Genomic DNA, 14848 nt, shown 5'->3' on the forward strand with positions numbered 1-14848 from the left:
CTGGTACCACAAAGCAGTCCCAGTCATTGCAAACAGCACACATATGCTGTGACTAGCTGATGACCACATCCAAGCCAGTTAAGATGGCTTTCCCAAACTGACTCTTGTGGATCAGATAAACCTGAAAGGGTTAAGTTTTATAAAACACATTATTAGACATTGCATATAAGGGCAAAAATTCACAGAGATCAAAGAGGATTAATGCAATTTCCTGCATCTTTAGTAACTGTAATTTTTGTTTCAAACACTAAATCAAGGAAGTTCCAACTTTTAAGCACAGCAAAATAAATAGGTCCACTACAGACAAAGAATGAAGTTAGACAATACAGCTAAACTGACCTAAAAGCTTGGTAAAAGACTGACAAACTCAGCCCTTCATTTTCACAAATAATGTGAGGAAGTTTCCTGCATTTGAGGAAGCTGCAAAAAGAACCTGCCTTCCTGACCATGAGTCTTCCCTGCTGCATCACAGAAAAGGATGAAGGCAAGCTCTTGCACTCTGTTTTATACAACACCTGTGGTAACCCTTATTGTTTTAACATAGATTGGCTTACAGAGAGATGGAAAAGGCATAACTTGGGGAGGCGGAGCAGAAGAGAAGGAAACAAAGTCCCTAAATAATATGTTTCTTGTCATGAATAACATGTTTGAGCAAGATGATCTGTGAAGAAATCATGCAAACTACCACTTGTTTTATTGCAACTCGACCTTTCACTATGTTAATACTTGATACCAAGAGTCACGCATCATCTGAGAAGCCAAATCATCTCAAAGAATACACTTTTCCTCATCCAGAAAGGACCATTCTTCTTTCTCCTCATGCCATCTTTCCTCTTCAGACAGGTGAGTTTTCAAAAAATGGATTTATTGGATTGGACTTAGAAAACTTTCCACCATACCGTGAAATTCTCTTCTATGGAATGATTACATACTACGGTACTAGCTCAGTGACCTTGCAATGGCTAAATAGAGCATTTTCTAAATGCTCAAATACTGTACACAAGCAAAACCACATTCATTCGATGTTGTGACAGTTCTCTAGAAACAGATTTCCTCACATTGTCACATCTAAGGGGTATTTTTCTCATTATTTAGGTCTTCGTGGCCTCTGACATGGGAAATTAGAATTTAATATTAAACTATACTCATTCTCTGGGAATTCCAATTTATGTATATAGATATTTTGGCTGGCTTGACAAGCTATTCTGTGCAGCACAAGGCAAAGCCACTGCAGTCTACAGCAAGAGCTGGTCCCTTTTGGCCATTCTCACAGTAACCTCACCAACCTTCCCACTAAAATGAACCAAGGGGATCGGTCGTAAAACGGGTCGCGCCCATCATTGAAGAGGTCTGATCCCTCCTCAGTTCCAACGTCGGAGCCAGTATCATCCACAAAGGCCTCATCATCAAAGTCCTCCATCTCATCCTGCTGCTCATCAGCCAGTTCAGTGATGTCGGAGTCAGCCGTGGAGAAAGTGGGGGAGGGCGTGCGATCAGCAAGACGCTCATTCACGCAGCCATGGAATATGGGGGAGCTAGATATCGGTTAATGGAATACCAATTAACAGAGGGAGGGGAAAGAAGAATGCTTCATTTAACAGCCTGTCCTGGGTTCAGCAGCACAGAGACCACCTGAGCGACAAGCAAAGGCTTCAAACCATCTGGACTGCAATGAAATGTAAAGGGCGGGCTTGCTAACAAAGTCAGGAAGGAGAGCATCCTTGAACTGAGCAGAAAGCAAATGAAAAGTGAGTATATACATGGCTGAACATACAGTTATTGAGAGCACACCCATTTAACACAGCTACAATTCTTATTTCCAACACGTAGCGTTTTTGTAAATAGAAAATACTGTAAAGGTGCAGCTGACATCAGGAAATAGTAAAGAATCCCATCAGACATTAGGTATTGCCATAGGGTTTGACCAAACTATTTGAACCACATACATTAAAAGTAAGGCCCTGGACCACTTTTCCCCTCAGTTTCCAGTGTTGCTCATTATTCTCACAGCTCTGACACAGTGACTTCAGATAGAACTTAGCTAACTGCATTTTTGTAAGCTAAACTTGTAACTTACTAAGGGTTCAATCAAAGCAGATCCTACAAGGTTACACCAGAACTGGCAACACTCTAAAGAGTATTTTCTGCTCTTCACTACATTTTAAGTCTATCAGAAATCCCAGGAAGACACCAGACACAATTAACACTAGCGGCCACACAGTTTATAACCACATCCAAAGTCCAAGCTCATCCCGAGCTGACAAGAGTTACCAGTGCACCAGCAGTTGAGATCATGGTCACATACCTCCCAACAAGCTTGAACCAATGAAAGCGATCATAGAAGGGGTCGCTGCCTGTCATCGCGCTTTCACTCTCCTCCTGTGTATTAGATGCCATCTCCCCAGCTCTGTCATACATCTCACGCATCAGGTCCAACCTCTGCCTGTGTACAAGAAAGCAGGAGTTAAAAATTAATAGAGAGTGAATAAAATAAGGCAGGAAACACCAAGTGAGGCAGACTGCTTACACCTATACCAAATTACACGTAGGAAAGAGAGAATAAAGAACAGAGGAGTCGATACCCCTAAGTTTGATGCTATACTAGTTCTCTGACATGTTAGGGATTCTGGGAACAATTTTGTGGGCTAAAACCATTAAACACGAGGCGAGGTCACTGCAGAAGTTTATATGGCTTTCAAATTGCATTCAAACTTCTGAGTATTCTTCTTAAACATCTAATACCTGCCTAGTTTTTTTTGCCTTTTTTGCATCAAAGTTACTGAGTAATTTAGGCAGTTTTTTGCATTCCACTCCAGAAATGTTGGCATTTTAAATCAAAAGTGAATGGGTTCCATTACAGACTTTTCATTATTTATTTCTTTTAGAGAAGAAAACAAGTGTTTCCCACTGCAAGATCCTTCATCTGGAAGTCATTAGTGGAAGAAAAAGCTCTTCAGTCAGTATTTAGAGAATGGGGAAAAGACATTTGCCTTTTCCCTCTTTGTAAATATATGATTAAAATTATTCAGATTGCAGTTAGAATCTGTGCAGCTTTGATAGAAATAAAGTCTTTGTTTAAGTTTATTCTAAATTATGCCCTACATCAGGAGGTTTTATAATAAGAGGCAGCAAGGAAACGACTGCAGTGGAAGGAATGAAAACCGCTATGCACAGATGAGCTGTGATGAGTCTTATTAGACTTATGAATAAAGTCTAACCTTAAGTGACAAAAATTAAACGTGGGAGCAAGATAAGATGCTGGAGAACAAAAGCACTTGATAAAAAAAATCTTGGAAGCTGGTATTTAAAACATACCACACTGTCTAGAAAGCTGGCATTTGGGAGGACAGAGAAAAAACAACAGAATGAACAGCAAGGGGTGACATTTTTCAGTGAAGCTCTTTGGATAGAAGGAATCTTGTTCTCCAGTAATATTTACATACTTGAGTTTTTCTAAGGACCAGTAATGCGTTGCTCCATTCTTCAGATCCTGGACTTCTACAGCTACCACTGTACGGGGGAAAGGCCTGTTGTCCCGGATCTTCTCCAGCTCGGTGGGCAGAAGCTCTGGTGGCAGGGGTGAGTAGAGGGTGTCTGTCAGCAGGACAAACTGAAACTGCACCTGAACAGAAAAGGTAATATTACTTTAGTTCTGAGAAGTCACATACCAGCATCACAACGGGGACAGACACCTAATCTAAGGCAACAAATGAAGCCAGTTTGACTTTCATCTCTGTGAACAGACTCAGGGCTTTTTATACATCACTCTTCCCCCCTCAAAATGCCATAAAGCATATTTTTCAGCTTAGTACAAATATCTTGCCTTTATAGGCCCAGCTACCAAACGTCTGGAAAAACTATAAACTTAGCACATCCTGCAGCACCCACTTCTCTTGGGGAGAGGAACGACCATATCAAGTTACAAGCAAAAAGGAAAAGACCGGGCCCTGGGGAGATGTATATGTACATGTGTTTATGATACTGACAGGAACAGCACAAGGGAAATGAAAAAGAGGAGAATATATCAACCAGATTTGCATGGGATGATGTTCAGTCAGCCAAAAGCCTGAATCAGAGACTCATGATTTTCTGAACCCTTTTAAAGCCCAAACTAATAAGCAGTCGACATGTAACTTTAAAGACTACAAGTAACTCTAAGTGTTTGAAGCAGGATTATACAGTCAAAACAGATGAGTCAGAAAATTCAAAAGCTACTTTGCGTGTCCCTACCTTTTTCTTTAATTCCACACTGATGGCATTGGCTTCTTTCAGATAGACTGCATTTCCCCACAGTTGGTCCCTCAGGGAAGTAAACTGGTGAAATTTCCACTTCCTGAAAGCCCACTGTGCAAGTTCGTACTCGTGTCGTGTCCAGGGCACTAGGAAGAGCAAAGAAAGAAATAAAGCACTGCGACTTCTCTAAGTCACCACAGCAGTCAGTACTGCTGCTGACTGCATCATCAAGTTCTCAACACCTTTTCTGGAAGGGAAGAACAGAAAACAAAACCCTGCATTTTTTTATTCAGTGAGGAAAAATTGGACTCAAACTTCCTCACCTCTAGCAGTGGAGATACAATGATCAAGGAAGGAGATTTGAAACAGAAAACAAGATAAATTCTACTCCTATTATTTTCAATTAGTTACCAGGTTTTGAAGCCAAATGCTGCAACAGTGGAATGAAAGCAAGTAGTATGGGAATAATAAACTCGAACTACTGTCAGAAATGGGGTTATACAGACATGTCACAGCATGAATTCCAAGAATTCCTACCAAAGAGCAAAAAGAAACTTCAAAATCAAAACCGGGAATGAAAGGCAACAGTATTATTTTGGTTTAAGACATGTGAACTCTGTTAGTGCCGAAGAGATTGAGTCCTTCAAATTCAAGACTACTGCAGTTTAACTAATCTCGTTTGTGAATCTGTGGAATCTGGGGATGTATATCTACTGCTGATGTGGAATTCATTCCATGAATAGGTATTTTACATCTTAATGCTGTGAAGATTACAGATGAAGAAACTATGAAGTGCTTCACAGCTTTCCAAAGCAAGTTTTCTATCTATTGCAAAGATACTGTAGCAACTGTTCCTTTAGGCTCGGCTATGTCCAAATTAGTTTTAGCTTCAAACTCACCTTCTTCCTCCTCTTCCTCCTCCTCTGTTGTTTCAGCTGCCAAGGATCTCGTCTCTACCTGCTTCTGTAGGGCCTGCAGCTTACTCTCATAGTCCTGCGGGAAGAGAGGAGATACCGTGTAGGAGGACAGACAAAAGCAAGGAGAACAGTTAAGAGAGACTAACACCTCAGATGGAATGACAGAGACAGAGAAAAAATACATGAAGACATTTCCGTTAAAGCTCAGAGATCACATACCAACACCTATTGTTTTAGTATAATCTGTCCTTGAAAAGAGAGAAGACAGAGGCCAATACAATTAACACAGCAGTGCTGTTTAAAATCATCAGATACACATGCTCATAGTATCTGTAAGAGGCAAAGGTTTAGGATTTATGTTTTGCTAAAGACTGGGAAAAGGGGATTTTGGGGGGCAAACCTGCTTGCTGCTTTCAGGGAGGTAGGAAAAAGATAGAAATAGAGAAAAGTACAGAAATAAATGTAAAAGGGGAGGATTATTCACCTTCATTTTCTCAAACAGGAGAATTAACAGCACCACTGATTTGCCTTTTGATACAAAAAAGTCATTTCAGTTGGGGGGAAGACGTTTTCAATTAGGTTTTCCTCTTGGAATGCAAGCAGCATTCTCACATGTGTGTTTAATACACCAGAAGATGAATACAAATACCACCACCCTGGCAAGCGGGCAGACCAGTCTGTGCAGAAACCTCTGCTCCACAAGGAGCACTTCAACAATACCTTCCGGTGTAAGAGCATTTTCTTCTCATTCAATTCTGCCTTGAAATAAATGCTACTAAGACCTAATAACCTTGTTATTATTTGGTGGTCAAACAAATACAAATTCAGGATATTTACAACAGATCTTGGTCTCAGAGCGTACCTCAGTGCTGTATTTTATTGTTTGGAGATAATCCTTTGCCACTCATTACATCAATTAAACTGGCTTCTCAGGATTTTTACAAAAGAGTTACAACTTATTAAGGAGAATTCTTGAAGCCACTCATCTTGTGCTCCAACCTTCTCTTTTCCACAGATCCAATTCCTAAAATTCCTCTCCAATGCACTGTTTGCAGTAATGCATTCCTAAGTCTAACAGCTATAGAAGGAAAGCTTTACATTTTCCTTCCATCTTGTTTAAGCATCCCACCTAAACAGCTGCCTTACTTGTTTCTATACAGTACAGCACTTAACACTGCCATAATGTGATTGCATCAAATTTAACCCATGTTCAGTCAGAAAGACTTTTAGACAGTATTTGGAAATGGGATAAACTTGAAGTGTGTTCCTGTAGTTTCTATTCCCTGGAGCTAGCATTAAAAAATGGTAAATGTGTTCTTCAAAAGTAGAGTATTTTCAATACCAGGAGTTTAACACCCATGACCTTTAGGAAGAGAAAACTCAACTATTAAAGATACATGGCCATTGTAGGAGGGCTGCACTGTAATTTTCTTATTTCCTTTTGGAAGTTCATTTGTTCCTTCTGCATCTGTGTCTGTTTCATTCACTCCAAGGTGGCTACATACTTACAGTGTAGGGAAACCTTAGCCCAGCAGCAAAAGAACTACAAGCAAAACAAACATACATCCTTCTTTTGATATTCTTTCTGAAACTCTTAATGATTAACAAAACCAAGCCCTATTCTAGGCTTGATGAGGAGTTTCAGACTTATCTACAGTTCTGAAATACCCAGAGTACACTCCTCTTACAAATTCATTCACATAAAGGCATGCTCTCTGGTCTTTTGTTTCCCAGTCTTTGTAGATAATGTTCTTACATTTGAAACCAAGGTAAAACAGGTCAGATGTGAAGTGACAGAAACAAGCTTCTCTTACTTGCAAGGAAGGGTAAAATACTTTGTTTTCCTCTAGTGTGAAGTGGGTAATCTGAGGATGCCATTTTGAGCTGCTAGATAGAAATGACAAAACAAAAAGCTCTTCAGGTAGTGTTTAAATACAATCTTTGACCAGATTCTTTTGGAGAAACTGAAAAGCTGCAGAGGGAATGGTCAAAAATCTGGAGCATTCCACTGTGAAAATTCTACTTCCAGCATGAAACACCCAGGCACATCAAATTCATTCAAAGACCTGATTCTTGTCTTCTCTATTTTCAGACCTGTGAGCCATGTAAGTACATCTTCTGTATATTTTAATACCTAGATAAAAGCCGAATAGAAGCAGCCGCTTTTTAATGACTCCACATTAACAAAAATTACTCTTAAAACTAAGAACTGTTTTTTTCCCCATAATGAAAAAACAGAACAGGTACCATTTCCCTAAGCAGCAACCCAGGGCTGAGATTGCCTCCTGGCACTTGAAACTATGGTAGTATTTACAAGTAACTGGTGCTGAGTAACAGATGAAGGATGAACTTCAGGTTGGCTCACACAGAAGGTGCACTGACTGCACTGTAACAGGGGGTGGTTTGCTCTACTGTGAGATGGGCAGCTCTCCAGGTAAACATTTCCAGATCTAAACAGCAATAAAACACACATAACTTAGTGTGTATTCCGTATGTACTATGTAAAGGTGCCTCAACTGCTAGAAGAGGAAAAAGTACATCTAGAAGCTGCCCTCGACTCGAACTCAATTGTTGTATAGCTTCAGACTGATTGAAATCATTAGCTCCATGAATGTGGACAAAGGGAAGGCAAAGTTTATTTTGCCCATGGGCACAGAAATATCTAAAGCCACAACAATCAGATTTTAATGAAAACAGAAAAAAAACAATCAGACACTCCAACTAGGGCCAAGATTTTTAAGACCAGACTGGACCAGCTTCTGAAGCAGAACACTGTGCCATAACAACTTTGATTCTCTGGATCTATGTGATGTCCACAATGGTACTGCAGTGCGTGTGGTTCCCTCCTGCATTTGAGGTATGCATAAAAGCCTGTTTCTTTTGTCTTCAGCAGGCAGAGAGCAGCCAGCCCTGTATTCTCTGCCAGAGCTTAGAATTTTAACTTAAATGAGTTTTGTGACAGTGGACACAAATAGTGTAGGCTGCTTTTCACATACAGAAGCAGAAAAATCAGGGTGGACGGACTTACAAGAGTCAGATTGAGGAACAATTAGAGAAACCTCTTTAACTCTGCCAGAACAACACCAACCCCAAGACAGGAAATAAAATTAGAAGCCTGCAATCAAACTGCGTTTCCATTTCACTGAGACAAGTCTGACACTTACAAGAGTATTTCATAGTTTATTGAAAGAGCACTTGTTACAATACAAACCAGTTCTGCTTTTCACAAGGCAGATGCTTGCTCTTAAAGACAATCCACAACTTGTTTTTTTCTTAAACAATGGACAGATCTGAAAATCCCATTTAATTCAAAGGCAGCTCACTGCTTTCTTTATAGTACAAATAGGTACACAGCATAGATTTCTCATGTGGCAGCTCCTGAAGTGGTTCAATGGGAAGTATCCAAGTCAGATTTCAACATATAAAGGATAAAGAACAAATTTCAACATATAAAGGATAAAGGACAAACAGTGAGGGAGATATAGAAACTATGCTAAATGTACTGATAAAAATAGCATCCTCTAATTTGACAGATCCCTAAATTTAGATTGCTTGAGAAAGGCTGTTGTAGTCAATCAGAGGAGAGTTAGTGACATGCACTTCCCCCAGCCCCAAATCCATGTGTCCCTAGGGAGTCTTAAAGGATATTTCAGCAATCATCACTAAGGCACAGGTGGATATGAGCCAGCTGTCAAAGCACACAGCACATCAACACTTAGCAATGGCAATGAAGCTTACTAAACCAGCACTCCCATCATGGATACCACATCTGCATTAAACCGAAAGCCTTTCCACACTGTCTTCTATGAAGAAGCTGTATTACTGTTCATTAGCTTCATTAATACAGAGTTTGGAGTGAGAGGTGTGTGTGTTTCTGAATAGTGCAAGAGATGCACAAGTTTGTATTGCTTCCCCTATCAAATAAGGCACTACATTATAATTAACATTCCATTCTTAGAGCAGGCAATTATTTTTATAGGCCATTCTTTTGTTTTTCAAGTTTCATTTCTGTAATATCCTCCTAAAAGCCAGGTAAAAAAGCTGCTTCCTCTGAGCAGACTGGACCCCATTTTGACATTGACTACCCTTTTCTGTCAAATCATAAAACATCAGCATAAGCAGGGTTGTTGTAGTGCTGCACTAAAGCAGTGGGGCAAGAGAGACTGATGCAACCTATGGCTCATCATCATCACCACCACTACCTAGGCATTTCTGCTCAGACTTCTGAGCTGAAGTTGGCAAAATCCTTTTAGCGTCTAGCATTAAAATATCAAGCAGCAGGAGTTTTTATCTCATGTCAGTACACATAGTTGCATGGACTTCAAAGTCACTCTATGCTCAATCACATGGTGATTTCACATAGGCAGTCACTATCCTCAGCAAAAATGGGACATGATAAAATTGGTTTCATCTTCTCTCAGGACCTACCCCATGCAGACTCACTCCGTTTGGCTCACATATTCCTACAGAATTGGGAGGATTTTCCCCAGCACACATTAAGAGAGTCCAAGCCTTTTTGAGGATATGAAAGAACTCGTTACTCTTGACATGCACAAAACCAAAGTGCAATGTACTACTAAAACTGGATTCTAAAATAAAGGCAACAGCAAAATAGTACTTGAAGGCCAAAACTCACTTTGCAATTCTGACTCAAGCTCAAAGAAAGTACTGCTCCCCTACAAGGCTTCTTTAAGAATCAAGACATTTTTGGATATGATGCTTTATTTCCTTTGTTCAAGTAGGCCACAGCATGAGACAAATGCAAGTTACAAAGCCGGATTTGGACACAAAGTTAAACCTGCCATAAAGTAATTCCCAAGTGATGTTCTTTTAGGACAGTTAGAGGACTGACTTTGTATCTCCTACCTCAGAGGGCCAGTATCCTATCAGTAACACATGTGCAGAGACTTAAAGAGTTGACACTTGATTAATAGATACATACATGGTGAGTGGCTGCTATGTAATGTGTCGCAACCAGCACCTACAGCGTGCACAGGTGAGGAGGGGGCAAAAAAAGGAGGACAGGAAACAAAACCAAGATGGAAAGTAAGCTCAAGGCACTTCCTACTCATCTACAGCTATACTGAAACACGCAGAACTAACAGTTACCAGTAGGGCTTATATTTCATCAAAAAAAATTAGCAACCTCAAGTAAATTAAAGACTATTTGTGCAAACCAGCACAAATAGACTGCAAAGTGGACCTACCTTACCAGATCTAGGGTAGTAGCCAATTTTGGTTTTAAAAACGTATTCAAGTCAAATTTCAAACCAAAATAAGTCCTCAAAGCTTTAGATGGGCTTATACTTAAGTCCACAGATTTTCAGAAGTAAGCACAATTTTGTCTTGCACTCAAAGAAACTCAGAAAGAATAAAGGGTGTAGTTAAAATTGGGACTCTCCAATGGAGATAAAAGTCCACGCTCATAAAGCATATTCCTTAATCAACAGTTTTCCTCTAATTCATTTGAAACAATCTGAAGTAGGGATTGCAAGCACTTGTTTTATGGGAAATCTCCTGCAAGTACAGACCCTCTTCAGATCAAAATAGATATTAAACATTTTAACTTGCATTTTGAGCGTGGGGAGAAGGAAAATGAATCCTATTTTCTCTTCGAAGTCACCTTCTCCTTTATTAAACAAGTCTTGAACCAGGGGTTTAATCCAAGACCAGAGGCACTAACATGAGGTATCACATTAAGGTGAAGCAGTTCAATTCTCCTATCTTTGAGGAGAATTCAGCCAATTCAGAAGTAGTGATCTATAAATCTTCATAACTATTTCAAGAACATCCCCAGGCTTATGCCTTAGAAAGCTGAAAACACAAACCAGAAAGCATCAGCATTCTGAGGCTTCTTCCTGCATCAGAGTGTTGTAAAATCATTTCTATCCACAATCTCTGTATAATAATTAAAAACTATGATATTTAGAGACACAAAGGGAAATAGAAAAAGCTTATTTCCAAAGTATTGCTTCAGCAATATATATATATTCTGACATAAAATTCCATTCAGGCAGGTTTAACTGTCACAGCAATTTAATACCAATAATCATGAACTTAAGCAGAAGGAGGAAAAAAAAAAGACATCTACTCAAGGAGTGGGACTGTTGTGACCCAACAGCTCTTCTTAACTTCTCTATAAAACAAAGCCACGTATCTTGTCAGCCAACAACTTTTGGTTTATAGGTTATTATTACCATTAAGAATTGGAGTTAAGAGTGGAAAATATTGTTCTGAAGAGCCAAGACCAATTTAAAACCAGATGGTCAGTTTCCGTATTGCTAAGAAAAAGGTCACAAGGAACATTCAATGCTATAAACTAAATTCCTCTTTTGATTGTCTACGTAAAACACAGGAGGAAGGCAGCACTTTGTAAGATCCAGACAGTATTTTCAGCATTAGAAAAATACTCCAAGACACACACAAAAAACCCTGGTAAATGAGCTAGCCGGGAAGTTCTCCCCTCCACATCCCTCCCCTCCAAGTCTTCTAGTCTAGGCAAAAAAAGGGTTTAATTTTTCAGGATGTTCTTCCAATCAGTGTTGTTTAAACCTCAACAAGTCACATGCAAACTGAACGGGCTGAAGGGCCGGTACCTTGTGTTTGTGTGGCAAGTTCTACCTGGCCAAACAAAACCCAAAGCAAGACATAAGCAAAGCCAATCCTGGCTGTTTCGCAGTGATAACCCAGAACGGCCCCTGCTTCCCTCCTCCCCCAGCCTACTCTTGGCCAACTAATCATACTGTGGTTTCTCTGCCCGCTTTGAGGTTGGGTGCTGAGAACTGGCGCCTCATCCGTGGGGGCGTCACAAACTGGTTACAGTGGTTAGGCCGGTCAGTCTGCTTTGGGTGGGAGTTGGCTGTGCCGCCTTCCGCCCCGCCTCCATTGCTGGGGTTGCAGTAAGGCTGGCGGTGCTGGTGGATGTGCCGTTTCTGCTGGAAAGTCTGCAGGTCCGGGTTCTGCTGCCCGCTGTACGAGTGCAGGGATTCCGAGGAGCCCGAGCTCTGGCGCCGCAAGCCTTTCTGAGAGCCGTTATTGAGAGAATTGCTCCTCCAGCGCAACTGAGGTGATGGCTGCTGCTGGCTGCTGGGCTGTGGCTGAGTGTTTAACTGCTGCCTGTTAATTTGGATGTTATCTTGGTTCCTCTGGGGGCCATAAAGATTCCACAGCTGCTGCGGGTCTTTAGGAGCAGCTTTGCTTTCCTTCTCTTTGTTTTCCTCTTTGCTCTTATCATCTTCTTTTGGGATTCGAACCTCAATAACTTCATCCTCTGTGATAATGATATGGGTGCCTGGACTCCATGAGTTCCTATGTTTGGGATTGCTTTTGAAAGGAAACCGGGGCTTGCGATTTTCGGGTGGGATAAATCGGTGAGGCATGTTTTGTCGACGGAGCTGTTTTGCTATTTCCTGCTGTTGCAGGTTTTTAAAGCGGATCTGCTCTTGCCTCATCCAACGTAATCGTCCACGTCTGAAAGCAGGATCACCTGCCATTAACTGGGAAACACGCTCCTCTTTGGCAAGCTCATCATTCTCGCTTCTTTTTAAGTCATCCGTGGGCTTCTTATCCACATCCACCACACTGGCAGAGTTCGGAGACTTAGCATTAGCTATGGTTGACTGAGCTTTCTCTGGAGACCCTATCAGAGGTAGAACCTTCTCCATTTTTAGCATCTTATTTCTAAGGACTTTTATCTCTTCATCCTTCATGTTGTTTTGCTTCTTCACTTCCTGCAAAATATCTTCCAATTTGTCTATATGCACCTTAAGGTCATCCACATCAGTTATGCCTTTACCATTGGCCATTATGTCTTCAATCTTCTCATCTCCGACTCCTACTGTGTCCCAGACATCACGAGCAACGGCTCGCCACGATTCACGCTCATTTGGATCTTTTTTCCCATACATGGCACAGAGCTCTTTCATTTTTACAATGGCCAGAGCCTCAATCTCCTGCCTAGTGTGCCTGAAGTCATTGAGCGCTACCTCATAGCAAATCTCTTTCACAGCCTGAATCTTTAAGTCTGAGATGGTAACCCATTTGGAGTCTTTGCTAAGGCGTCGACGCTGGGGTATCTGGTACATTTTAATAGGCTCTCGTTTCTTCCCACTGCTGGGGAGGCCACACTTTTTTACAATGGTTTGGAGCTTGCTGGGGGGCAGCTTCTCTCTCAGGGAAGTGATCAGTCTCCAACTCTCCTCACACGATCTCTTGTCCGAATCATCCCCACTATCAGAGTCTGCATCCTTTGGAAAAACAAAAATCAAGAAGTGGCCCCAAAATAACCAAAATTAAAATTGTAAGAAAATGGAAAAGCTAAACAAGAAGTAGCAGGCAAAGAAAACTAAATCAAAAATCAAAATAGAACAAGTGATAAGGAACTCCCTGAAGACTGAGTGTTAGGGCATTAAAATGTATCTTCAAGAGTCATGGACTGTCAAAACTGGAGCTCTTCACTAAATTAACATTATATTTAAAAGTCTCATCATCTCAAAATACCAGATAATCTCAACTCTTCCCTCCCAATCCCTTCCAAAAATCTTTAAATAAATCAACTAAAACCAAGTTCCTAATGAAAAAAATACTGAAAACCAAGTGTAAACTGCACTTCACACATGCTAGAAAGACATGCAAGTCCCCGCCACACACATTTGCCTTGGTGCCTGCTGTTGCTTCTTTCAGCAAATCCTCCCCAGGTAGGTGAACACAACAGCCATCATAGAAGATGTCATGAGCAGCCAGAGTAAGTCGGGTTAACACTGGTTAGTAACGTTGCACGTGGTTGCAGGGATGCTCAAGTTTAGAATCCACTTCACTACAATAGCAGCCAGAGAAGTGTTAGACGATAAGAAAAAATGAAACAGAAGCAGCCGAAAGGTTCAATGTTAAAAGGACTGTAAGTGCCACTATGACAGGTGAAGACAGCGGCTCATACTCCAAGACTTGCTACAAGCTAAAAGGATATCCAGAATCAGAGTTTCAGAGGTGGGTTGTGGTTTGCTTTTTGGGGTTGTTTTTTTCCCCCCCTTTTGTCACCTTGTTGCTTAGTTTAAAGCAAAGCCAACATTATCAGTCTTGTCTGTCCGAGGAATGTTTCAGAAGAATGAAGCAGTAATGACTTATTGGGTTTATATGTTGTTTTAATACAAATTCTCTATTTGATATCCTTGATTTGTCCTCTTCTCAAACCCTAGAGCCTGGAGCTTCCACACACTTGCTACGAATTATGCGTGTTTTGCTTCTTCATTACAAGTTTTCCACCTTTTGCTAAATGATTTTTAATGAGCAGTGCTTCAGGTTTCCATATGCTAGGAATGCTTGTTCAAGTTTACTGCCACCAGAAGTTAAGGATATCCATTATTGCTTACTGCAACCAGGAATTAAAATCAGCCTACTTTTCTTTAAAGGATTATTAAGACATCTCTTTAATAAACAAGAAGTCCTACATATTATTGTGATCCAAACATCTTCAATAAAACACAGCATTTGGTCTTTAATAAACCTCTATCTAACATCCCTATTTTTTCACATAATAATAAAACATAAGAAATCAGGAATAATAACAGCCAGTTACTCTAAAACCAAAGGAAACCCAGGTCACTGACTCAGAACCACAGGTTCCTAAACTTGAAGACCACGAAGAATGGGGAATACAATATAATTTGTTTTGGGAATGATGAAAGAGAATAGAAGAAATA

General features: G+C 40.5%; 1 protein-coding gene across 10 annotated transcripts in view; it reads right to left on the minus strand.

Annotated features, from left to right (window-relative positions):
* KIF1B (kinesin family member 1B) overlaps positions 1 to 14848 on the minus strand; it is a 92433-nt gene that overhangs the window by 30631 nt on the left and 46954 nt on the right. For 6 of the 10 annotated variants that reach the window (XM_061450142.1, XM_061450138.1, XM_061450141.1 and 3 more), the window contains 5 exons: positions 5133 to 5226; positions 4231 to 4379; positions 3444 to 3622; positions 2306 to 2443; positions 1287 to 1535 (listed from right to left, as the gene is read on the minus strand). In XM_061450142.1, coding sequence (XP_061306126.1) covers positions 1287 to 1535; positions 2306 to 2443; positions 3444 to 3622; positions 4231 to 4379; positions 5133 to 5226 — 809 coding nt within the window. Of the gene's footprint in view, positions 1 to 1286; positions 1536 to 2305; positions 2444 to 3443; positions 3623 to 4230; positions 4380 to 5132; positions 5227 to 8310; positions 13397 to 14848 lie in introns of those variants that run through there. The other 4 variants (XM_061450145.1, XM_061450144.1, XM_061450143.1 and 1 more) reach the window with 2 other exon arrangements.

Source organism: Pezoporus flaviventris, unplaced genomic scaffold (genome assembly GCF_033815535.1).
Source record: "Pezoporus flaviventris isolate CSIRO_AGI_PZ_B2104156 unplaced genomic scaffold, CSIRO_AGI_Pfla_v1 ptg000009l, whole genome shotgun sequence".
NCBI classification, from domain to species: Eukaryota; Metazoa; Chordata; class Aves; order Psittaciformes; family Psittacidae; genus Pezoporus; species Pezoporus flaviventris.